The sequence below is a fragment of the Bidens hawaiensis genome, unplaced genomic scaffold (genome assembly GCF_021521415.1).
Source record: "Bidens hawaiensis isolate Kalapana, Puna unplaced genomic scaffold, B.hawaiensis_p1.1 tig00052432_1, whole genome shotgun sequence".
Classification (NCBI taxonomy): Eukaryota; Viridiplantae; Streptophyta; class Magnoliopsida; order Asterales; family Asteraceae; genus Bidens; species Bidens hawaiensis.
Genome location: NW_027499428.1, coordinates 16,118 through 42,791, shown reverse-complemented (window position 1 = coordinate 42,791; position 26,674 = coordinate 16,118). Strand labels below are relative to the sequence as shown.

Genomic DNA, 26,674 nt, shown 5'->3' with positions numbered 1-26,674 from the left:
ATTTATACTCCTTAAGTCCATGGACCTTAGGCTCACTAGTTCACTAAGTCCATTATTCATTCTATGCACATTACTATTTAAGCCTACCACCCACTAAGTTATTTTATTATTTGTGTGACGACAATTAAATACTCATAACTAAATGATAAAATTTTCTTTATTTATTATTTTCAAACATCGGATGTTCCAGTTATGCTAACTTGCATGTTAAAGTCTTCTATATCTTCTAGGTGTTGAACCCGAACTTCAACACTACTTTGAGCAAAAGGTTTCCCAAAGCTTCAAGTTTTGGTACCGACCAAAACTTGATGACGAGCAACTGCTTACACATGGATCACGAGCATCTGTGTGGGTCGAGCATGGTATTGCAATTAATATTACAATCACAATCTTTGTAGTAGGGAATTAAGGATTTTTTCAATGATTTACTCCAAGGAAATATGAAACGAGTATCTTATTGGTCTCAAGCAAAGATCCTAATGAAGATCAATTATGATGCTTGAAAACATTTATTCACGATCAAGGGTTCTTCTTGCTTTAGGTAGCATGCCTTTCAAAGTAAGATTTGCTAGTCAAGGAGACATGATTGAGAGGAACATTTTCCTGATACAATTCTAGGTACGAGCATGCTTGTGGATGACCAAGACATCTAGATCACTAAAGTCATCACTAATCAAGGAGACATGCTCGTTAAAGACTATTTGTTACTTGAAGAGCATTTTACTTAAGTAATTTACTGTTTTCTAGTTTCTAGGATTTCTAGAAGGCTCTTAGGTGTCTCTATAAATAGAATGATTGTTAGACTTGATGAGACACATCTGACGACTCACCTGGAATTTATTATAGCCGGCATTCAATTTGTATGAAACCCTAATCCCTTGTACTAAGATTTTAATTAACAATCAATGAGAAATTCTATTGAAGTTATTTCAAATCTTTGTTTCCTTATTTAGTAGGTTACTAGTTATTGTGGATTCTACATACTTTAATTAGTGTTCTTCAATATTTAGTTTATTCTTGTCTGATTTAATATAACAAATCTATCCTGACACTTAACTTTACTTTTATTTATTTGCATTGACTTCTCCTCATGCCTATGAGAATCCCCCCCCCCCCATTCGGTTGGTAAAACAATAGCGTACAGTCGGTAGTGGCTACGTTCTTGCAAAACCGGAATCAAACCTAAAAATATATCCGTCAAATTAGCATACTTCAATTAAAATTAATAAATTTAAAATAACATTTATTCGATCAGTAAAACCCGAGCATTGCGTTGCAGTGGCAATTTGAAAAACCAAACTGAACCGAAGCATTAACCGACGGTCAATTTTATGTATTTTTGAAAAACCAAAATTTCGATTTCGATTCGGTTATCCATTTTTCAAAAACCGAACCAAACCGAACCGATTGATGATGATAAAGATTATCAAGATGATGAGTAGTGGACTAAACTTTTAAGATAAATAAATAAGATGATGAATGAAGATCGGGACTAAACTTTTAATGCTTTTTAATTTTTAAACTCTATTTATCAACTTTATATTCGTATAGTTTTACGTAACACGTGCCTATTTTTGTTTTTTGAATTCAATATATATGTAGACTGTAGTACTCTAACACGTTCTTATACAAGCTTAAAATATGCATTTTCATTTTTTAATTTTTTTTGCATTGTAAAAAAGAATTGAAAAAAAACCAAAAATAACTGAACCGAAACCGAAATTAACCGAAAAACCGGAAAACTGAAAACCGAGCGGTTTGCATATTCAAATAACCGATTACTTCGGTTTCGGTTTGGGTTTCACCTAATAAACGAACCGAACCAAACCATGCTCAGCCCTAATATTCGGTGGGTATTATTGATGTTCCTAATGGTACCTTAATTATATCCAAGGTATAAATTTGTTGAATTAACATATAAAAAGGAGAAAAAAATTTACACGATGTTTATTCGGACAACAAAACCTGGACATTAGTAAACATGAGCATTGAAACCCGGACACTAATAAAACCCGAGCGTTAAGATGGAGAGTCATAGCGAATTCGATAACTATCATCTATGTTTGTTAGGATATAAACATCATTAGTGAAACCCAAAGGTTAAAGCCCCAAAATAAATTCCTCAAATTAACATATAAAAAAATAAATTGTCAATTGTTGGTAAAACCCAAGCATTATCGGTGCCAAGGCGTTGAGGTGGTGAATCTACGCGAATTGGTCCGATTTCGGTTACAATCACTATGGTATCGTAACTAAAACAAAATAAATATAATAAACTAAAGTGGACAAGCAGGGTGGCATCGGTCTGTAAAATTCGAGATTGGTAAAACTCAAACTTGATCAAACCCGAGCGTTAAGGCGGCGAGTGTGCGAATTCAGCGAAAATTTCCGTTTTATTTGTTATAGCATCTGTATCGTAAATATAAAAAATAAAAGAAAAATGACATGGACCAACTTTTTATAGCATAAAAATCAGCTTTTAGTCTATATATAGATAATAACATTTGCAACACAAACCTTCCTAAAAAATAGTGATAATATGCATGATCAAGAAAACAACCTCCAAACGCATCCTCGTACTTTTCAAAATGTTTTCTAATAGTTTGCAAAATTATGCATTCTCCAACTCATTTTGCGGTACCAAATGTGTGATATACAGTTTGCTACGTTCCCACCATCACTTAATTCGTTGCAACAACTAAAACAATTTCGTTTATAACGATGAATTCATTCCAATTACGAGGTCAATCATCTTTATGTTTCTATAACTATAAATTGCATATATATTTTACGTGCTCCATTCCTTTTGATGTAAATCAATTAACACTTGTGCACATAAAACCGAAGATAGTGTTCTTTCCTTTTTCAAAAAACAACGAAACCATGACGAGGTTTTTATCGACTACATGGTGGAACTTTATTCTGGAAGTGGCACATGTTGTTCTACGTGTTTTGGCACATGGTTTTGCCGCAACTTCAGTTGTCACGATATTGACTAGCAATCAAGAAATCTATATGTTGGACCGCATACCGATTGCTAAAGCTCATTATAATTATTCTTCTGCATTGAGGTGATTTATGTTAACGATTGGAAAACAAAATTAAATTATTTGTGATTTTAACACGTTTTATGTTAATCATGTGACGCGTTTTAGGTACAAACTAGTAATAGATGCACTAGTAAGCGTTTTCTCTCTACTATCCTCGATTCTGGTTTACAAGAAATCGAGAAGCTCTCATACAGAACCCAGATCTTCTTTCTATTTTAATTTGCTTATTCATGATGTGGTAAGTTTACGACAGCGATTATTTTTATTTCCAGATCAGATATAGATGAAAAAGCATATATCATGTTTCGGACCGTTATATAACTCTTAAAAATAACAGGGGTGAGCTTGGGTTGATGTGTTTTATCCCTTCAGTTGACTATCAACTTGCTTAATCAAACTAGACAACCAATTAATTTGTTTAACCCATTTTTAATTGTAGCCCACCAACCGAATTAAAACATATAGAACTTTATTACAATAGGCCAAATAGATCAATTTTTGATAGCGCAGTTGTGTTTCGTTTTGTTCAAGAAATTAATGTGAAGCGAATCCACTTATTTGCGATTTCTTTTTATTTTTAATTCTACATAATTTATGTGGGGAAGCCGTTCACAGTTTTATCTATGAAATACAATACAATGGAAAATTAAATACTTGAAAGGAAATTATAACACGAATTACAACCGAAATAAGCAAATACGAAGAAAGGGGTAGAAGCCGAAAGCTGAGGCCTGTATTTGACACGGTTCCCTTAAAACAGATTTCGCGTCTCCAATGAGAACACGTCTGTCTCCTAGGGTACAACAGCTAAAAGCAGTTGAACTGCCGGAGTAGACCACCGAGCCTGAAAAGCACCTTTAATATTGCTGGAACGAAAGTATATATTAAGTGTTCTTGAGAGCTTACAAAGGTATCTTAAGATTGTTTATTTTCTTGCGCTTTTTCAACCAAAACCTTGGTTTATATAGTGGATAAAAGAAATGCTAACTAACCTTCGAAGACAGATAAATAGTCATAGAAATTAAAACGAAAATAAATGGCATTGGACGTCATCAATGTCATTATTTTGTTTTAATACATTGAATCTAACCGCTTTCTTTCCAAATTCCGTACTAAATGATGATCGTCTTTAATCCACTTGTTTGGTTAAAGTTTTAACTGCTTTAACTTGTTTAAACACTCAACTTTGAGCATCGATGTGTCATTCATCGTAGCCCCGTTAGGAAAATCATTTTCCTATATTTGTGAAAACTAATATTTTCACAAAAATTCCAAAAATTCCAACTTTGAGCTTTGATACCAACTTGTAAGGCCCCGAAACCCAAGAACCCCACAGTTGGTATTCATTCCAAACACTCGTAAAAATAATTAAACTTAAAAACAATTCTTTGCATTAAAATAACATCATAGAGTATAATTTAGCGGAAAATGTAAATAAATGAATGAGTTCCCAAAAACCCGGGAATTTAACCCCAAACCCAAAATTAAGTATAACTTTTATAAGTCTTTTGAAATAAAATGTTCATAAGTAATTCTTCATTCCAGTATGCCCTTCACCGTCCAAGTAGCTCCGTGCACGTCCAAGCGATAAAGCATCCTCTTCCTAACCTGAAACTCACACTAACATGCACACAAAGTCAGCTTAAGCTGAGTGAGTTCAAGTTTTAAATAAGTAGCAAAAGTTTTAATAATCATTCCAACGGTTTTAAAACATCAAACGGAAGTACATCGGTTAGGTCACCACATTCAATAAATAGTCATTCTTCCGTATGAGCATCTCTATACGTGCATTCCTATATATATATATATATATATATATATATATATATATATATATATATATATATATATATATAACATTCAATAATAACATTCAGGGCCGAGAAAACGTACAACCCAAACACATAACATTCGGCGCATGCAAACACAAAGTAGGAATACGCAACATTCAGTAGTCGAGACGACTACAACATTCACCAAATATTGGCCATTCTAAATATATATAAATATATATATACACACATTCTATAACATTCCAAGGCCTACCAATACTAGCAAGCCTATGTAAAACCATTTAAAACATTTTGTCAGTGAGAAAACACTTAGGTGTGCATGCTAGCCCAAAACTTAAAAATAGTTAAACGGGGCATCAAGAACTCACCTGAAATCAATCGAACACCTGCAACGAGTTAGGAAATCCCTAAGTGCACAATCACAAGCAAGGGTCTGTAAAGTATACACAACGTGTTACTAAACTAGACCGTAAGAACAATCTTGCCTAATGAGCCGTTCAAGCCCAACAACTTGGCCCAAGGCCCCACACTTGGCCAAAGGCTCAAAAACTTGGCCCAAGGCCCAACAACTTGGCCCAAGGCCCAACACTTGCCCGTCGGCAATCAAATCGAGTCGAATACGCGCGTAATAAATATTAGAACAAATTGTTAAACGAATCAGCCCCAAATGGGCCAAATCTCCCCTTTAGTCTTTTCATTCATCATAATTATGTCACCCGAGTAGATCGGGTTGACGGTTCCTTTTTACAACTCTCAATTTAACATTTAAACGAGTATTCGCGCACCGCCGACTCGATTGACAAAGCACCAACCAAAACAGCCCCGAGCATAAAAAAATAATTTTCCCACAGCCCTTAAACTCCCCTAGGGCCATACAAACTGATTCGGTTGGCCATCCAACCGATTAACGCATCAAACTCAACAATTTGCAGTTCTACACCCGATAAACCCTAGTTTTCGAACTAAAATCGATTGACCGACCTAAACACCTCCAATGACCACGAAATTTTAATATGACGTAAATGCCATACCTGGCGATCTTTCTACACCAGAAACTCTAATTTTCATCCACGGGAAGTGGGTCAATTACACATTGGCCGAAAATCTGTCCAACGAAAAGTTTCGACAAAATTGAGCAACAAAACGATTAGGGGTGAACAAAAAGAGTGTTGGGGCTTGTAGTACATACCTTGAACTACTTCTAGGAGCTGGAACCGATCAAAAAGTCGAAGCAGAGAAGGGAGGGGGGGCTCGAACCTGGCCGATCGCAGCAGCTGCATAGGTTTAGGGTTTTTTTTTTGTTTAATGTTATATTATAAAACATTTTCATTCTAGACCCCGGAATTTAATAATAAGGCAACTTGGAAGAAATGTTAAGCGATTAGACGTACCGGGATGATGTAAAGGCTTCTGAGGAACGTCGGATAAATCCTGAGAATTATACATACTCTAGAATCTTTAATTCTTGAAACCGGAATTATCGGGCGTTAAAAGTCCACCCCCCTTACAATGGGATTCGTCCCTGAATCCCGATGCGACAGGAACAACTGCGGATAAAGCTTCATCATCTTGTCTTCGGTCTCCCAAGTGGCCTCGGAACCCCTACGGTGTTTCCACTGCACCGTCACCTGTCTAACCACCTTATTCCTCAAACGCCTCTCCTGACGGTCAAGAATAGCAATCGGTTGTTCAACGTAGTTCAGCTTACTATCGAGTTCAATATCATCAAGAGGCACATGGGCCTCTTCATCGGCTAAGCATTTCCTCAGATGGGACATGTGAAAAGTAGGATGAATCCCCGCGAGCTCCTCGAGCAACTCCAGCCTATATGCTACCTCACTGACTTGGGCCAATATACGGAACGGGCCAATAAACCTCGGACTGAGCTTCCCCCTCTTACAAAAACGAATAATGCCCTTCTAGGGAGAAACTTTTAACATAACCCGATCCCCAGCCTCAAACACAATAGGCCTTCGCCTTTTATCTGCATAAGACTTCTGACGATCCTGCGCGGCCTTCATAAATGCTTTAATCTTGTTGAGTTTCTCAGTCGTAGCCTCGACCACCTCCAAACTACCCAACTGCTTCTGACCAATGGAACCCCAACAGACTGGAGTCCTACACCTCCTACCATACAACATCTCAAACGGTGGCATCCCAAACGTGGCGTGATAACTGTTATTATAGGAGAACTCTACCAACGGTAAGTGACGGTCCCAACTACCACCAAAGTCGATAACACAAGCCCGCAACATATCCTCGACAGTCTGAATGGTCCTCTCGGACTGACCATCCGTCTGCGGGTGATAAGCAGTACTGATGAGGAGTTTGGTACCCATCTCCTCGTGAAACCTTTTCCAAAACCTGGAGGTGAAACGCGTATCCCTATCCGAAACAATAGATAACAGAACCCTGTGCCTAGAGACGATCTCACGAATAAATACATCAGCCAGCAACTAGGAATTAAAAGTCTCTCGAATCGGCAAGAAGTGAGCGCTCTTGGTCAGTCTATCCACGATTACCCAAATGGTGTCGTAATTACCCCTAGGAGTACGAGGCAGTTTAGTCACGAAATCCATAGTAAGATGTTCCCATTTCCACTCAGGTATTTCCAAAGGCTGAAGTTTCCCAAAAGGCTTCTGATGCTCGGCCTTAACTTGCAGACACGTCAAACACTTACTCACGTACTGAGCCACCTCAAATTTCATCGCAGGCCACCAATAATTTTTCTTCAAGTCTTGGTACAACTTGGTCGCACCCGGGTGAATAGAATAGCGCGACTTGTGTACCTCATACAAAATTTTATCTCTGAATCCCCCATACCTCGGTACCCATAAACGACCATCCTTATACTTCACCCCATCACCGACGTTTTCCAACAATTTTTCGTGACCCCAAACACGTTCTGACATAACCCATTCCACCTGCAACGCTTCATTCTGGACGTTGGCTATTTGTTTCAAAATGTCGGTTTGAGAATAAGCAGGTAGGATTTCACACGAATAGCTTTTGGTCTCTCCTTCCGGCTTAACGCGTTGGCCACCACGTTAGCCTTACCCGGATGGTACATGATCTCCAGATCGTAGTCCTTAATCAATTCCAACCATCGACGCTGTCGCATATTCAGTTCGTTTTGCTCGAAGAAATACTTTAAACTCTTATGATCGGTGTAGATAACGCAGGGAACACTGTACAAACAATGTCGCCACAACTTAAGCGCAAACACAACTGCCGCAAGCTCCAAATCGTGAGTATGATAATTTGCCTCGTGAGGTTTCAACTGCCGTGAGGCATAAGCGATGACTCGACCTCGCTGCATCAAAACACACCCAAGCCCCTGATAAGAGGCATCAGAATACACTACCAAATCATCGGTACCATCAGGTTAAACTAAAATCGGGGCATGTGTCAATCTGTTCTTCAACTCGAGAAAAGCCTCCTCCTGTTCCGTACCCCAAACGAACTTAACAATCTTCTTAGTCAACCTGGTCAGTGAAGAAGCAATTTTCGAAAAATTGAGAATAAAGAGACGGTAATACCCCGCCAAACCCAGGAAACTACGGATTTCATATGGAGACTTAGGTGACTCCCATTCGTTCACGGCTTCCACCTTTGTAGGGTCAACCAGGATACCACTCGGGTTAATAACATGACCCAAGAATTGAACCTCACACAACCAGAAGGAACACTTAGAAAACATCGCATACAGTTTTTTCTTCCACAGAGCCTCCAACACTTCTACGAGATGGCCGGCGTGATCGGATTCACTTTTAGATTACACAAGAATGTCGTCGATGAACACAATAACCGAACGATCGAGCATCGGTCTACACACCCGGTTCATAAGATCCATGAACGCAGCCGTGCGTTGGTCAACCCCAAAGACATCACCAGAAATTCATAATGTCCATAACGAGTGTGGAAGGCAGACTTAGGAATATCTTACCCCTGATTCTTCAACTGATGATACCCGGACCTAAGGTCGATCTTCGAGAACCAATTAGCTCCTTGGAGCTGATCAAATAAGTCGTCGATCCTCGGGAGCGGGTACCGATTTTTAAGAGTGAGCTTATTCAACTCATGGTAGTCAATGCACATACGCATGCTACCGTCCTTCTTCTTAACGAACAAGACCGGGGCACCCCAAGGCGAGATGCTCGGTCTAATAAAGCCCTTATCGAGCAAGTCTTCCAACTGAGCCATAAGTTCCTTCATTTCATTCGTCGCTAGGCGATAGGGAGCTCGGGCAACGGGCTTAGCACCAGGTACAAGGTCCATCTGGAACTCGACCTCGCGATATGGTGGCACAACTGACAAATCATCTGGAAATACATCCGGGAAATCCCGAACAATAGGAACATCACCGACGGTAGCCACCTCGGTATTCACATTCATAGCATACGCCAGATACGCAACGCACCCCCGCTGCATCAACCTTCCCGCCTTAAGCATGGATATAATACGTGGCGTCGCAACATTCCGATCACCGAAGACCGTAATTTGAGTCCCACCCAGGGCCCTTAGACGAACGTGTTTCTGACCACAAATGATCTGAGCATCAACATTCGCGAGCCAATCCATCCCGAGCACCACATCGAAAAAACCAAGCGGCATCAAATACAATCGCACCGGAAATCTATAACCAGACAACTCGATGGAACAACCCTGAATAGCCCTAGACACGGACACGGATTTTCCTACGGCGACCTCAACCTCAAACACATCGACTACGCACTCGGGTGATTTATTCAACTAGGAACAGAAAGCGGTAGACAAAAAACTCCTACTGGCGCCCGAATCAAATAAAACTGACGCCTGTAACTCATCAAGTAGAAAAATACCTGGGACGATATTATACTACTGCTTAGCTACACGGTCAACACATATGATTTCAAAGGAACAAGAAGTTATAACAGTGGAATGAAAGCTAAATAAGGAAAAATGTCACACCCCATTAAGCGAATTGCGGAAGCGTAAAACAGAAATGCAACAGATACAACTGGTATCAAATACATTGTTCATAAAGAAACATTACTAACTAATTTACAATATATTACATCGTTCTAACATCTTTTACAAACTAGGTGATACAATCAAACCGGTTCTTTAATTACTTTACTTCTAACTCAAATGCCCACAACATCAATCATCAGTCAGACACGTAATGCACAGGAAATTACTTCTCATATCTGATTACCTGAAAAGCATGTTAAAACAGGTCAACTACGAATAGTTGGTGAGTTTCATAAGTTTAACGAAATCAGTTCTGCGTACCACACAGTCATAGTTTGTATGTACGATCGTATATAAAAATATGTATTTACGGTTGTATAAATATGTACAGCCATATCCTTGTGTGTGCATATGCACACATGTAAGTTTATAATATAAATTCAAAATTTTGGTAAAATCGTGACTGATTGTTCGTACTACCTGTTTCCAATTTTCGTGTTTAACCAACCACTGTGGACCCCCTTTCTCCCACAAAGGTTCCACATAAACTCAACCACTGTGGCCCCCCTTCCGCCCACAACGGTTCCGCGTTAACATCAACCACTGTGGTCCCCCTTCCATCCACAATGATTCCATGTAAACTCAAACATTATATAGTGTACACGCAAATAATTAGTATATTCTACACATAGTATTTCCTACGGCTAATCACATAGCATGTATATAGACACATATACACATATAGTATTTATCACGTATCACCAAATACTGTGGCTCCCCATCCGCCCACAATACGCATAATCACATTATTTTCTTAACATTCATGTCATAATCAAGTTAGTTCGTTTAATAAGTTGCAGCAGAACTTGGCTCATAGACCATACTCAACTTTAGTTTATAAGTTGCAGCAGAACTTGGCTCATAGGCCATACTCAACTTTAGTTTAGTAAGTTGCAGCAGAACTTGGCTCATAGGCCATACTCAACTTTAGTTTATAAGTTGTAGCAAAACTTGGCTCATAGGTCATACTCAACTTTAGTTTAGTACTATTGTGCCCCCCCCCCCCCCTTCCGCCCACAATAGCCCCATGGTTATTACAGACCACGTTATTCACCAATGGCCATTACAGACCACGTTATTTCCTCTACCTGTTGTGTTTAGCACTATATAGCGTATTTGTATAAACAGGTTGTTACGTATGATTTCATTATGTTTTGGCATTCGTAGTGTTTCCATTTAATATATCAATCACGATAATAATCACCTTTCCTCAGCACGTAGTTTACCATTATGTTTGTAGGAATTTTTCATATATGAAGGTTCAGGTATTTTTCGTTCTGAACCGCTTTCAGATAGATAATGCATATGAACATGCTTTTCACCCCAAAAGTTTGTAAACAGTTTGAAAAGAGGGGTCATGAAACTCACGGTTTTGTAGGCACTCAGTGCGAGATCAGCTCGGGGTTTGTTTCCCTTGCTATCACTTAGTCCCTATAGTCCATATTATAATAATATTAATATTTTAATATTATTATAATCTCAGTACTAAACCGGGCTGTATAATTAATCTGGGTATAGCTGGAACGCCCAGAAAGTGACAATAGGCTTAGGTTGTGATGTTGTTCAATGTCTAATACTTAAAACCGAACTTGGCTCAGATTCACGTTTTCCCAGCTGGGCCAAGTTGTTCGTTTACGCGTTCAGAAAACAGTTATGGGAAAATAAGCTTGGCTAAATGTATTGGTTAATAAAATGATTAACTTATAAAGAATGATCACATACTGGGGTCCCGGATTAGCCACGGGGCCCGTTTCCGTTTATTCAGTTTGATTTGAGAAGAAACGCGCACAATCCACCCGGATTGTCTAGGTTTCTCATAGAAAAGTTCGTTTTTACTTAATTAATCCAAAAATATGATTTTTGATCACTCTTGGTGTTTTGATATTCTCGCAGGTTCGCTAGTCGCGAACTTGCCGGTTTTGATAAAAACTGAATATGTTTAATCTTTAAATTAACATAATTATTTAACCGTTAATCATTAAATTATGAAAATTTAACCACTTATCAATTAAAATATGTAGATTTTTATAAAAATATTTTTGGAATTATTTATTGATTTATTAATTTATAAAAATTCATTTTGTCAGCTATATTTCGCCTTAAAATCGTCCTTTTACCCCAAACAATTTCCAAAAATTCCACAAAAATTCATGAATTTTCAAATCATGTCCAAAAACAATTTATATCAATTCCATAATGTAAAAAGCTCGTGTGATATTCTTTTCGACCCAAATTCGGCTATAAAAATTCACACGAACGCATATACACAAACACCTTTAGACTTCTCCAAATGATCGCAAAATTCATATGTTATCAAAATACATCAAATCTGAGTTCCCAAAAAAATTTCATAATTTTTGAAGTATTTTAGCTATTTTTCCCAAATAAACATCCCAATTCGGTAATAAATTCGCCAAATATTCTCGGATGGTCGAAAAATTACCAAATTTAAACAGGAACTTATTGACATGGTCCCTTATGTCCCTAAAAAATTTCAAGTCCTAAAAATATGCACATCACAACCTTAACCTAAATAGCCCGTAAGCGAGTGTTTCGGTATTACCTTAGCGGGTTTGGCTCGTTTCCGACTTTTTAATCAAGTTTTCAGGTTCTTGTGCTTCTAAGAAAGCTAGGTACAAGTCCTATATCACAAACCAAGCAATTTTACATCAACATAACAGCCCTTAACTTAGGGTTTCGGCTAGTGCACAAAAACGAACTTTTGAACCGTAAAAACGCCGTTTCAACCCTTTCATCCGTGTTTATGGCCAAAAAAACTATCAAAACAGGTTCCTTACCGTGTTTATGATCAAAACATGTTTATGGACCATTTTTAGGATTTTTACACGGTTAGGAATGATTTTTAGTAACCAAGACATGTTTTTATGGTATTAAACGAGTTTAAACAAGTACAAAAGCTACTTATTTAAGCTCCTTACCTTAAGGTTTCAAGGTTTTCTGGCTGGAGCAGAACTTGTGTCCAGAATTTTCATGAAAAAGATATCACAAAATATCTTAGAACTTGTTTAAATATGAAAAGGGTTTAAGGGGGAAAAGTCTTCTTTGGCGGGCTGGGCTCGTTGGGTCCCCTTTTGGGCCCATTTGGCCCACTTTTCTTGATTTACGTGCACGAACGTGAAATGCCGAGTCCAAATTTATTTCGGGTTCGGTTTCTGGCGACAAAAATATATCGGGTGCGACAAACGGAGCGAAAACGAGTGTTTTTCGGCTAGTTTTGTGTAAAATTATAAAAACATACCATACGTTTGTAAAAATCGAAAAAATTTTCACGGATCGCTTAAAACATTTCAAATAAGTGTTTGGTAAGTCTTTTTTGGCTTAACGGATGATACAATGCTTGGTTTGTAACTATCTTTCGCGTTTAAGTCTATAGCGGGTAGTTAAACAAGCATGTTTTCGTTTAACTTGTTTGCTATCGAACTAAAGCCATATTACTAATATTTTAGCTTGCATAGATCGTATATCACTTATAGATGGCACCCTGGGATATCCGGACCATAACCAAACCCGTTTGGTTATTCGTTTGTTCGGTACGCAATAAGCGGTTAAACGCTTATTTGAGTTTGTAAGTACTAAGGTGTACTCGGTTTTGCCACGGATGTCACAAAAAAGTACCTGAAATGACATTCGCGTCCTCTTTCGCTTCCTTCTTGGAGATGTTGAAGGCCCTCGCCCTGGCCTTCGGCTTCTTTTCCATCTTCCCTCTTGAGAAAGTCCCCTGACCGGACCCCCCCATCTTACTGGTAGGACAGTTTGATGACAAGTGACCGGAACCCCTATGTAAGGCCCCGTTACCGGTAACCCTACTTACGTGTTGGATTTACTCATAAACACAGTTCTAAATATCAGAGTTAATTAAAACATTTACGCGGAATATGAAACTTTCATAAAACTTTACGTAATTCATAACTTGTCTCAAAACATTTATTGCCTTTCACATTAAAGCATTAAAATTAACACATCATAGGTCTTCAGATGCCAGATTCTTGTTCAGTGTCATGTGTCTCCTCAAGCGAGCTGCCTCATCCTACTCACCTGCGTGCATACTAAAAGTCAGCTACGCTGAGTGAGTTCTAGATAATCACATAATCATACCATTCACATAACATTATATTCTTTCATTCATACTTTTATACTTTCATACTTTCTTACATTCATACTTTCTTACTTTCATACTTTCTTACTTTCTTTTGTATTAACTTACTTTCATATCTTATGTTATAAAGAGCATTACGCCCTACATTCCTCGAGTATTATTAGGGCTCGGTACCCTCTTTCCTCGAGTATTATTAGGGCTCGGTACCCTCTTTCCTCGAGTATTATTAGGGCTCGGTACCCTCTTTCCTCGAGTATTATTAGGGCTCGGTACCCTTCTTCCTCGAATATTAGTAGGGTTCGGTTCGCTAGTTCTCGAATATTAGTAGGGTTAGATTCCCTCTTCGTTACCATACAACCATACATCATACCTCGAGTATTATTAGGGCTCGGTACCCTTTTCGTAACCATACAACCATACATTATCATTTCTTTCTTCTATTATCTCTATCATGTTCATACACATAAACATACATAACATACTTACCTTATACATAGCGTTACAACCTGACAGTACGTGCAATATCCGAAGATCGTTCACGTATCATCAAGCAATCATTCATTCATATCACATATAAGACACATGGCATACATTTATCACTTAGGATAAATGTATTAATCAACACATTAAGTATGCACACAGCCCCGAAAACATAACAAGGAATGGGGCTAGAAACTCACCTGAACACGGTTACGTTCTCCGTTGATCGTAATCCCTTTCTTCAGTTGTGCACGGCTGACTGTATAACAAGTATACATAACAATTTAACTATCACTACTTATAACATCTTTCTAGTCTTAATTACTACCCACAACGAACGGGGGTCCGGGGGCAGCGCCTCTGGCAGCGGGGTCTAGGGGCGGCAGCCCCTAGCAGGGTCCAAGGGGCAGAGCCCCTGGCTGGGGTCGAGCTGCCAGGTCAGCTTGGAAAAATTTTATTTCCATTAACTGTCTTAACACATTTTTCATTAGATTTTAAATTTATTTTCTAAACGAACTTGGCTTTAGGCGAAGTTAAACCTCAGGCGAACTTATCATCAGGCGAACTTAAACCTCAGGCGAACTTGTCATCAGGCGAACTTAGCTTTAGGCGAAGTTAAACCTCAGGCGAACTTAGCTTTAGGCGAAGTTAAACCTCAGGCGAACTTATCATCCGGCGAACTTAAACCTCAGGCGAACTTGTCATCAGGCGAACTTAGCTTGCAGGCGAAGTTCATCACTTGAAGGCGAAGTTGCCCAGATGAAGGCGAAGTTGCCCAGATGTCCGCTGTTTCGGTTTCTGATGAACATTTCGGGCGATTTTAACACCCTTGTTAAGGTTCAATACTACCCACTACACTTCCCGACCATTTTCGGTCGTTTATACACTAAAAGCTCGGATCTTTAAACTTCCAAGATCAAGAATCATACCTTTTGAGCTTGTTTGGATCTCGTTTATCTTGGTATCACCACTAATCTTTCTCTCTTACCCGGACCTCGCTCGATCCTTCCTTCTTTCTCGGCCCGGCCGTCGGCGGTTTTGGGTGTGCTTGGTGTGTGTGTATGTGTGTGTTTAGGAGAGTGGGGGAAAATGAAGATATTTTGGGATTTTGGGGGTATTTATATCCCTGAAATCCCATTCTCATTTAACCCATCTCAATTAATCCAAGTCCAAGACCCCCTCCATCCCCGACATTAATCAATTACGCGAAATCACTAAACATAACTTCCTTTATTCATCATTAAAATTTTAGGATGTTACACCCTACAGCGGAAACAAGTCAGAGTCGGGCACTCATAATGGGGGTGCCCAACCTTATCGCAACGAAAACAGGTGCCGGACCTACTTTTACACTCCTCCTTGTGAAGTTTGCCGCACTTCTTGCAACTACCGAATGCCGCATCCCTCCTAAACTCAGAAGTTTCAGTCTTCGCCCTTTTGCCAGACGAACTAAAATTGTTTCCCCCAGGCCGCTTACCATACGAATTAGTGTTCCAAGTCTTCCTAGCCTCGTTCGGCGGTATCTTCTCCCTCTGATCATACAATGTACCTGCCAAGGTAACCACCGAGTGAAAGGAGTTCATGTCGGTGGTCACCACAACCCTACGAATTTCCACCAGGAGGCCCTTCACATACTTCTTAATCTTTTTGCCTCAGGGGTAACCAGATCGGAACATAAGCGAGCCATCTTATTGAACTTTGTGGTGTATTCCCGATGTGTCATACTGCCCGCCTCTAGGGTCAAGAATTCCTGTTCAATTTTAACTAATTCGTGTAGAGAACAGAACTGATCGAGAACCAACTTCTTCAATCCATCCCATGTCATCCTCCTAATCGATCGATCACCCATAGCCTGCACCAGATTATCCCACCAACATAATGCCTCAGAACGAAACGAGGCGGGTAGCATAAGTGACCATGTCATCCCCCTTGCACTTACTAACCCTCAGAACGGCTTCCATCTCTCTCACCCACTGATGCGCTGCCAAAGCGTCTTTAGTACCATCGAAGGAAGGGGGGTCGCACTTCTTAAAGTCACCATACAAGCAACCCCGGGTCGATAGACTAACTGTCTGCACCTCATCTTCATCCCCACTCGGAACATACACTTCCTCTTCCTCTTCGACCTGTACCTCCTTACTCTTCCTTCCCTTATCCAAACCCTTACCAACCAATGACTCCTCCATGGCCCTGACGGCCTCAGTAACGATCTCAGGAATGGCGCTATGGAGCACCAGGTAAACCTCATCCGCTATAGACGCGCGTAAACTAGGATCTAAGGCGGGGTTATCCCCCTCCTCAAGAATCGGGGTCTCCTCCCGCTGGGGAGTAGGAATCTCTCTCTCGGCTTCGGCACGTGGCCTACGACCACGGCCGTGAACACTAGGACCACCTCTCTTAGCAGCTCGAGTATTAACCATGACTTATCCCTACAAAGACAGAATTTTAACACTGTCAAGTACAAGTGGTAATTAGAACCTGTAAGGTAAGGGTAAACTGCTGATGACGTTGATCAAGTGTAATTAGTCGTTTACTTTACCCGCCCGTCCTAACCACCCCCTGCCCCTAACCTCGTTAGCCTTCCATCTAACACTTAAACAATTAATCACATACCGGGAACTTTTAAATTTAAAGGAATGACAAAATAATTAAAAGTTACCTCTTGGCATGCAGCTACTCGCGGTGGGCATACTGGTCTCTTTTCTTACATTTCGAGTCCAAGAATTCGGGGATGCTCGGATCCCTCGAACCAAGGCTTTGATACCAACTTGTAAGGCCCCGAAACCTAGGAACCCCACAGTTGGTAGTCATTCCAAACACCAAAATAATTAAACTTAAAAACAATTCTTTGCATTAAAATAACAGAGTATAATTCAGCGGAAAACGTAAATAAATGAATGAGTTCCCAAAACCTGGGAATTTAACCCCAAACACAAAATTAAGTACAACTTTTATAAGTCTTTTGAAATAAAATGTTCATAAGCAATTCTTCATTCCAGTATGTCATTCACCGTCCAAGTAGCTCCGTGCACGTCCAAGCGATAAGGCATCCTCTTCCTAACATGAAACTCACACTAACATGCATACAAAGTCAGCTTAAGCTGAGTGAGTTCAAGTTTTAAATAAGTAGCAAAAGTTTTAATAATCATTCCAACGGTTTTAAATAGCAAACAGAAGTACATCGGTTAGGTCACCACATTCAATATATAGTCATTCTTACGTATGAGCATCTCTATACGTGCATTCCTATATATATATATATATATATATATATATATATATATATATATATATATAACAATCAATAATAACATTCAGGGCCAAGAAAACGTACAACCCAAACACGTAACATTCGGCGCATGCAAACACAAAGTAGGCATACACAACATTCAGTAGTCGAGACGACTACAACATTCGCCAAATATTGGACATTCTAAATATATATAAATATATATACATACAAACATTCTAAACATCCCAACGCCTACCAATACTAGCAAGCCTGTATAAAACTATTTAAAAACATTTCGTCAGTGAGAAAACACTTAGGTGTGCATGCTAGCCCAAAACATAAAAAGAGTTAAACGGGGCATCATGAACTCACCTGAAATCAATCGAACACTTGCAACGAGTTAGGAAATCCCTAAGTGCACAATCACAAGCAAGCGCTTGTAAAGTATACACAACGTGTTACTAAGCTAGACCGTAAGAACACTCTTTCCTAATGGGCCGTTCAAGCCCAACAACTTGGCCCAAGGCCCAAGACTTGGCCCAAGGCCCAACACTTGGCCCAAGGCCCAACAACTTGGCCTAAGGCCCAACACTTGGACCAAGCCCCAACACTTGCCCATCGGCAATCAAATCGAGTCGAATACGCGCGTAATAAATCTTAAAACAAATTGTTAAAAGAATCAGCCCCAAATGGGCCAAATCCCCCCTTTAATATTTTCATTCATCATAATTATGTCACCTAAGTTGATTGGGTTGACGGTTCCTTTTTACAACTCTCAATTTAACATTTAAACAAAAATTCGCGCACCGCCGACTCGATTGACCAAGCACCAACCAAAACAGCCCCGAGCATCAAAAAAATAATTTTCCCACAGCCCTTAGACTCCCCTAGGGCCATTCAAACTGATTCGGTTGGCCATCCAACCGATTAACGCATCAAACTCAACAATTTGCAATTCTACACCCGATAAACCCTAGTTTTCGAACTAAAATCGATTGACCGACCTAAACACCTCCAATGACCACGAAATTTTAATATGATGTAAATACCATACCTAGGGATCTTTCTACACTGGAAACTCTAATTTTCATCCAAGGGAAATGGGTCAATTACACCTTGGCCGAAAATCGGTCCAACGAAAAGTTTCGACAAAATTGAGCATCAAAACGATTAGGGGTGAACAAAAAGAGTGTTAGGGCTTGTAGTACATACCTTGAACTACTTCTAGGAGCTTGGAATCGATCAAAATGTCGAAGCAAAGAAGGGAGGGGGGCTGGAACCTGGCCGATCGCAGCAGCTGCATAGGTTTAGGGTTTTTTTTTTGTTAATGTTATATTATAAAACATTTTCATTCTAGCCCCCGGAATTTAATAATAAGGCAACTTGGGAGAAATGTTAAGCGATTAGACGTACCAGGATGACGTAAAGGCTTCTGAGGAACGTCGGATAAATCCTAAGAATTATACATACTCTACAATCTTTAATTCTTGAAACCGGAATTAACGGGCGTTACACTATTCGATTCGATTCTTCTTCCCAAAAAAATCGATTTTCTCATAACTCGATTCAAATATGGTTTTTCATGTCTTTCAGCTCTTATCACATCCTTACATCCCGTTATGCCCATTTTACTGATAAAATGAGTTCTAGGCCGTAAAAACTTCATTCTTCTCGCATTAGCACGGTCCGAATATCAATTGTTCATCCCATTTCGTTCTAAACAACTTGTTTACTAAAAAGTATATGTTTTTCTTACATTATGAGGTCCAATTTGCCTTTGTATCAAATCTCAAAACAAACAGACATCAAAAACCTAACCTTTATACTAAAACGTACCTTTCTTGGATTTTGATTCGGTTCGGATATGGAGAAACACGTAGATCTAGATGTGATTCTTGTCGTTTTGATGATGCATGCACATGAAATCTCCTTGGTTTCACTTGGATCTTGGATCCGGATGAGAGAAAGGAGTGTTTGTGTGTGTTTTTGAGTGTGCGTATGGAGGGAAAGGTGATGGAATGAGAAAGTTAGGGTTTTAGGGAGGTTTAAGGAGTTTAAATACTCCAAGCCTATGGACTTTAGGCCCGTAACGTTCTCAAAGTCCATATATTATTTCTAAGCCTACCACCCAATCCATTATTATTTAACATATTTAAATAACAACACAAATTTTAATAATAAAACTTTCTTTATTTATTACATTCAAAAGACGGATGTTACAGATAGGCAAGTGTTACCCATTGAACCTTCCCTTGTGAAGCATACTTTGCTTACAAGCTGTCAATAGAATATGCTGTCTTTGCACTGATGGCTATTTACATAAGTGATAACACACATTCACACAAGACTCTCTTTGACTTGGTCAACTTCTCAAAGTCGTGTCCATTATGGTCCTAGAACACTTGCCTGGTTCTGCGAAAGCTCTAGGAATTTGCCCCAAATTCCATTCGAAATGAGCTCACTTCTCTCTCACATAGATGATTCGCACAAATCATTAAAAGCATTAAGGTTATCGTGATTTTAACACATTATTAACCACATTATGCTTAGCCTCATATCAATGCCACTAATATATATAGGAATGGACTATGAAGTAATTAAACTCTCATTACAATTTAGGAGGATATAGATTTTAGCTTATAAGTCAACTTATACATAAGCTATGCCCCCACAGTAACCACCTTTGGTTACATGAGTTGGTTATCCTATTGAACCTAGATTCTAGGACCTCCAGTCAACATGGTTAGGTTTCCCTCATGTTCCCTTTTCCATGGGCTTTAGTCCCATTCCTCTCGACGACTTATACACTGCCTCTCTATTTAAACGTTTCCTAAGCGGATCCGCTATGTTATCCTTTAACCTCACATAGTCAATGGTAATAACCCCTGTTGAGAGCAGAGTCCGTATAGTATTGTGTCTACATCAGATGTGCCTTGACTTTCCATTATACATTGCACTTTTAGCTATGCCAATCATTGATTGACTATCGCAATGTATGCATATGGCCGACATAGGCTTAGGCCATCAAGGAATATCTTCCATAAACTGACGTAGCCACTCTGCTTCTTCTCCCGATTTAGCCAAGGCAATAACCTCCGATTCCATCGTTGATCAACCTATAACAGTTTGCTTGCAAGACTTCCAAAAATATAGTTGCACCGCCAAGTGTGAACACATACCCACTTGTAGATCTGGAATCTTTTATATCCGATATCCAATTTGCGTCACAGTATCCCTCGATCACTGCTCGATATGGTGATAATGCAGTCCGTATTCCTGGGTGTATCTCACATATCAAAGCAATCTTCTAATAGTTTTCTAGTGGTCTTCACTCGGATTACTTGCATACCTATTTAGTCTACTTATAGCGTAAGCTAAGTTAGGTCTAGTACAAGTAATAAGATACGTTAACCTACCAATGATCCTTGAATTCTCTAATTGAGCAATACTCTCACCTCTATTTTTTGATAGATGATGATTAATATCAATTGGAGTTCTAGCTATACTCAAGTCCTCCAGACTGAATTTCTCAAGGATCTTATCCACATAATGAGTTTGACTTAACACAAGTCCACTCTGGGTTCGCGTGATCTTCATACCAAGGATCACATCCGCTAACCCCAAATCCTTTATGTCAAATTTAGCTTTCAACATGTCTTTGGTAGGCTTTATCATATTATCATTACTCCCAATGAGAAGCATATCATCTACATGTAGACATAGGATAACATAACCTTCAAGTGTGTTTTTCACATAGACGCGCTTGTCGCACTCATTTATTTTGAATCCATTGTCAATCATGGCATAGTCAAACTTCCGGTGCCATTGCTTTGGAGCTTGCTTCAAGCCATACAACGACTTCACGAGTTCACATGCTTTGCCCTCTTGACCACAGGCAGAAAACCCTCAGGTTGTTCCATGTAAATCTGTTCTTCTAAGTCACTGTTTAGAAATGCGGTTTTAACATTCATTTGGTGTACGTGCAAATTTCTTAATATTGCAAGAGCAAGACCATCCGTATGGAGGTTATTCTCACCACTGGGCAAGTAAGTATCAAAGTAGTCAAGACCCTCCTTTTGTCTATATCCTTTGATCACTAAACTTGCCCTATATTTTCCAATACTGCCATCGGCTTTCATCTTCCTTTTGAATATCCAACGTATCCAACTGATTTACAACCAGGCGAAAGATCTACTAGTTCCCAAGTATGTTTTGTAAAATAGAATTCATCTCATCCTTCATGGCTTCTTTCCATTGAGGTCCTTCTAAGGAGGTAGCCGTGTCCCGGTAGGTCTTAGGCTCACCATCGACCGTATATGCTACGAAAATCATAGCCAAAGGATTTTGCAATTCATCTAGGCTCTACCTCTTCAACCTTGGATTGTCTCTTCTCAAGGACAATTTTATTAGTCGGTGTTGGCGAACTTGGTTGAGCCTTTTCCAAACATGGAAACACATTTTCAAAGAATGAGGCATTCCTCGATTCCGTTATCGTGCTCTTATGTATATCCGGATTCTTGGACTCATGTACAAGAAACCGATATGCATTACTATGGTTAGAATAACCAATGAGCACGCGTTCCACAATTTTAGGTCCTATCTATAGAACCTTAGGTGGTGGCACCAACACCTAGGAACCCCCATACTCGCAAGTATGCATATGATGGTTTTCTTCCTATCCACAATTCATAAGGGGTTTCATCCCATTTCTTTTGGAGTATCATATTGAAAAGATAATTAGCCGACAATATGGCTTCCCCCCACATGCCCTCGCTTAACCCAGAACTGATCAACATGGCATTCATCATCTCTTTCATATTTCGGTTCTTTCGTTCCACAATGCCATTTGAGTGTGGAGAATAAGGAGGGATGCCCTCATGTATAATGCCATTTTTGCACGTACATCTGCGAATGGTGAAACATATTCACCTCCTCCGTCACTCCGTACAACTTTGATCTTCTTTTTGAGTTTATTCTCAACCTCGGTTTTGTATAGGACAAACATGTCTATTGCTTCATCCTTACTTTTAAGTAAGTATACATAGCAATACTTTGTATAATCATCAATAAATGTGATGAAATACTTGTTTCCACCTCTTGTGGGAGCCATCTTTAAATCACACACATCAGTGTGAATCATTTAAAGGGGTTTAGTTATTCTTTCAGCCGATTTAAATGGTGTTATTGTTAGTTTGGCCTTAACAAATGTATTACATTTGGTGTTTGAATCGAATTGGAATGTTGAAATGTTGCTTAGTTTTAATAAACGACGCATTGAATTAAAATTTACATGGCCTAGTCATCCATGCCAAAGATTTGGAGACTCAAGTGTATAAACGGAATTCATATTTGTTTTGATCAAATCATTTTTAACAACTATTGCGTTAAGTTTAAACATTGCATTAAGGGCATGTCCCTTTCTAACAAAGACTCTATTCTTGGTTAGCATAACCTCATCAGATTCAATAGCCAAGCCAAACCCCAACTTGTTAAGCAACCATCCAGACACAAGATAAAACCCAAGAATGACAAATATGGTGGAAGAGATCGCTATGATATCTAATAGTACAGCTATGCTGTCAGAAGTCAACCGAGGATCGTCTTAGGAGTGGTGGGTTGATACAAGTGCTAACTATCATGTTTGCACCAACAAAAGCCTTTTTGATTTGTTCAAAGAAGCTATGGATGATAGGAAATTGTTCATGATAAATGCTACTACCGTTGATATCAAGGGTGAGGGAAATTTTATTTTGAAGATAACTCCGGGTAAAGAGCTAACCTTAAGCAATGCATGTTCTAGAAATTCACACTCTTTTACCCTATGACCAAACTGGCCATAGTTGTAAAAAGTCCCTTGAAATCTTTGAAGTTTCTTTTCCATAACTTCATTCCTTGGGCCTAATTTTTCTTTCGATGTTACCATCCTTTTACCTGCATAAGGTAATCCATAAGACCCTACTCGTGTCTTTTCATTTTTCATAACCGTCAAACGTATTACTACTCGTAGTTAATACTTAAATAAACTCTTTTTTCAAAGCAACTAAAATTATTTTGTCCAAAATGATTAAATGATCATAATATCCTTAAACCAAAACAATTTATTATAAATACTTAATCAACATGTGACCAAAATATTTCATCAAAGATCTACTTTTTTGTTTCTTAAATTTTTGTGTGATGCGGACGATTTTTCTTTGAAAATAAATTATTTGATAAAAATTATGAATGATAAGATTTACGAATCTGCTTTAAGTTTGTAGGGAAACCGTTCACAATTTTTTCTAAGAACTACAATACAATGGAAAATCAAATAACTTGAAAGGAAATTATGATAAGAATTACAATCGCAATAAGCAAATACGAAGAAAGGGATAGAAGCAGAAAGCTGAGGCTCGTGTTTGACGCGGTTCCCTTAAAATAGATTTCGCGTTCCACTGAGAACACGTCTATCTCCCAGTGTACAACAGCTAAAAGTAGTTGAACTGCGAGAGTAGACCACCAAGCCTGGAAAAGCACCTTAATACTGTTGGAACGAAAATATATGTAAAGTGTTCTTGAGAGCTTAGAAAGGTATCTCAAGATTGTTTATTTTCTTGTGTGTTTTCAAACAAAGCTCACCTTGGTTTATGTAGTGGACAAAAGAAATGCTAACCAACTTTCAAAGACAGATAAATATTCATAGAAATTAAAACGAAAATAAATGGCATTGGACGTCATCAATGTCATTATTTTGTTTTAATACATTGAATCTAATCGCTTTTTTCCAAATTCTATACTAAATGAAGATCGTCTTTAATCTACTTGTCGGGTTAAATTTTTTACTGCTTTAACTTGTTTAAACACTCAACTTTGAACATCGATGTCTCATTCATCTTAGCTCCGATAGGAAAACCATTTTCCTATATTTGTGTAAAAATAATATTTTTACAAAAATTCCAACTATGTAACCCATCTAACACTTAAATACCAACAAAAACTTGTTAAATTGCTCCCACTTATTACATCGCGAATGTTTTGAGGGTTATCAACGCAGCTTGTTGCTCATTCGCCTTCAATATTGATGTAAAAGGATATATTATCGTGTTTAAATTTTAAACATATATTAAAATCTCAAAAGCAGTATTTTAGTATGGAATGAAACAAGTGCAGGTGATGATGACATTGGTGATATCTGGTTGTGCGGCAGCAACTGGTGTTGGATTTGTGGCACTAAAAGGTATTGAAAAACCGGGAATCAGTTGGGCTCCTATATGTCATCTGGCTCGAAAGTTCTGTTTTATGGGCACCCTTTCAATTGCATTTTCTTATGCAGCTTTTGCTAGCATAATTATCCTCACTTTCATCTCAGCATGGAAGCTCAAATTACTTGCGACACATTGAGCAATTATGTATTGGCATTTTATGTGTATTATATTAACTTATTTTTAAACATATTTTTTTTATGATTAATGCACTTTATTCTAGCTCATGAAGTCTTGATTACATGTTATCGAGCTTCTTAAAGAAAGAAATGATTAGGAACGTTGCATATGATTTGTTGTGTTATTAGAGTATTCGATTCATTGTTGATCAACAAATTTAGGGTGATAACCTAAGAAACTTTAAGATACGTTGAAGCTAACTATCTAAATATTACGATATAGGTGCTCACAAAAGTATAATGCATATATCTATCATAATTCTAAATTTGGCTAATATTTCCCGGTAAGATTCAGCCCTAAATCTTATAAAAATGATTTTTCAACAGCCCTTACATCAAACCAAGTGTCCCCGAGCTGAATTGGTCGTTAATCACTTCAACCCATGCATTAAACACATCAAACTACAATTCTAGTCAACCGAGCACAATCTTTCAAACGATAACTAGTTGACCAATCTAATGACCACCAATGAACATGGTTTTTAAGTATGATATAATAAACATGCCTAGGAGGATTTTGGTGTAAAAGAGTCAATTAAGGTGTAAAAGACTTGGGTAATCGTAGTACTAACCTTTAATTGATGTTTTATGCTCACGATCTGGCCGGAAAAAGAAAAACGATGGTGGGGTTGGGGCTGTTGGGCGCCGATCGGACAAGAGCAAGGAGGGGGGGGGGTTTAGGGTTTTTACGTTTGTGTTATGATATAAAAATATTTCATCTAAGCACCTCCAATTTGAAAGGTATGGCAACTTGAAAGGAAAGTTAAATGTTTTAACGTACCAGGATGACGAAACGGCTTCCGGGAGATGTCGGTTAAACCCCAAGAATTGTACATACTTTGCAAGTTCCGAATCCTTGAACCGAAATTGTCGGTTAAACCCTGGCCTTCGGCTTCTCTTCAATCTTCTCCCTTGAGGAAGTCTCCTGACCGGACCCTCCCCCCCGCCTTACTGGTAGGACAGTTTGATGCCAAGTGAACGGAACCCTTACAGCGAAAACAAGTCAACGTCGGACACTCGAAATGGGGGTGTCCAACCTTATCACAATGAAAACAGGAGCCAGACCCACTCTTACATTCCCCCTTGTGCGGTTTCCCGCACTTCTTGCAATTACCGAACACGGCATCCCTCTTAAACTCAGAAGTCTCGTTCTTTACCCTTTTCTCAGACGAATTGAAATGGCTTCCCCCGGGCCGCTTACTGAACGAATTTGCGTTCCATGTCTTCCTAGACTCGGTCGGTGGTAACTTCTCCCTCTGATCATATAATGTACCTGCTAGGGAAACTACCGAGTGAAAAGAGTTCATGTCGGTGGTTACCACACCTTTAAGAATATCTGCCGGAAGCCCCTTCACATACTTTTTAATCCTCTTGGCTTCGGGAGTAACCAAATCGGGACATAAACGGGCAATCTGGTTAAATTTGGTGGTATACTCCCGATGCGTCATATTACCCGCCTCCAAGGTCAAGAATTCCTATTCAATCTTATCCAATTCATGTAGTGGACAAAACTGGTCAAGAACTAATTTCTTCAACTCATCCCATATCATCCTCCTAATCGAATGATCA

At 38.9% G+C, this 26,674-nt stretch overlaps 1 protein-coding gene across 1 annotated transcript; it reads left to right on the top strand.

The window, feature by feature from the left end:
• The first annotated feature begins 2,761 nt into the window (after nt 1–2,761).
• On the top strand, nt 2,762–25,248 carry LOC143599616 (CASP-like protein 1F2). The gene is made up of 3 exons (XM_077077527.1): nt 2,762–3,071; nt 3,156–3,288; nt 24,835–25,248. Exons 1-3 carry the CDS (start codon nt 2,884–2,886, stop codon nt 25,063–25,065), a joined length of 552 nt encoding a protein of 183 aa, XP_076933642.1. The 5' UTR covers nt 2,762–2,883; the 3' UTR covers nt 25,066–25,248.
• Nucleotides 25,249–26,674: the final 1,426 nt, after the last annotated feature.

What these genes read in the sequence shown, in the direction of transcription:
- LOC143599616 (XM_077077527.1), top strand. Translation starts at nt 2,884, where the DNA reads ATGACGAGGTTTTTATCGACTACATGGTGGAACTTTATTCTGGAAGTG. An exon ending in AATTATTCTTCTGCATTGAG is followed by an intron (nt 3,072 to 3,155) that starts GTGATTTATGTT and finishes GACGCGTTTTAG; the next exon opens with GTACAAACTAGTAATAGATG. An exon ending in ATTTGCTTATTCATGATGTG is followed by an intron (nt 3,289 to 24,834) that starts GTAAGTTTACGA and finishes AAACAAGTGCAG; the next exon opens with GTGATGATGACATTGGTGAT.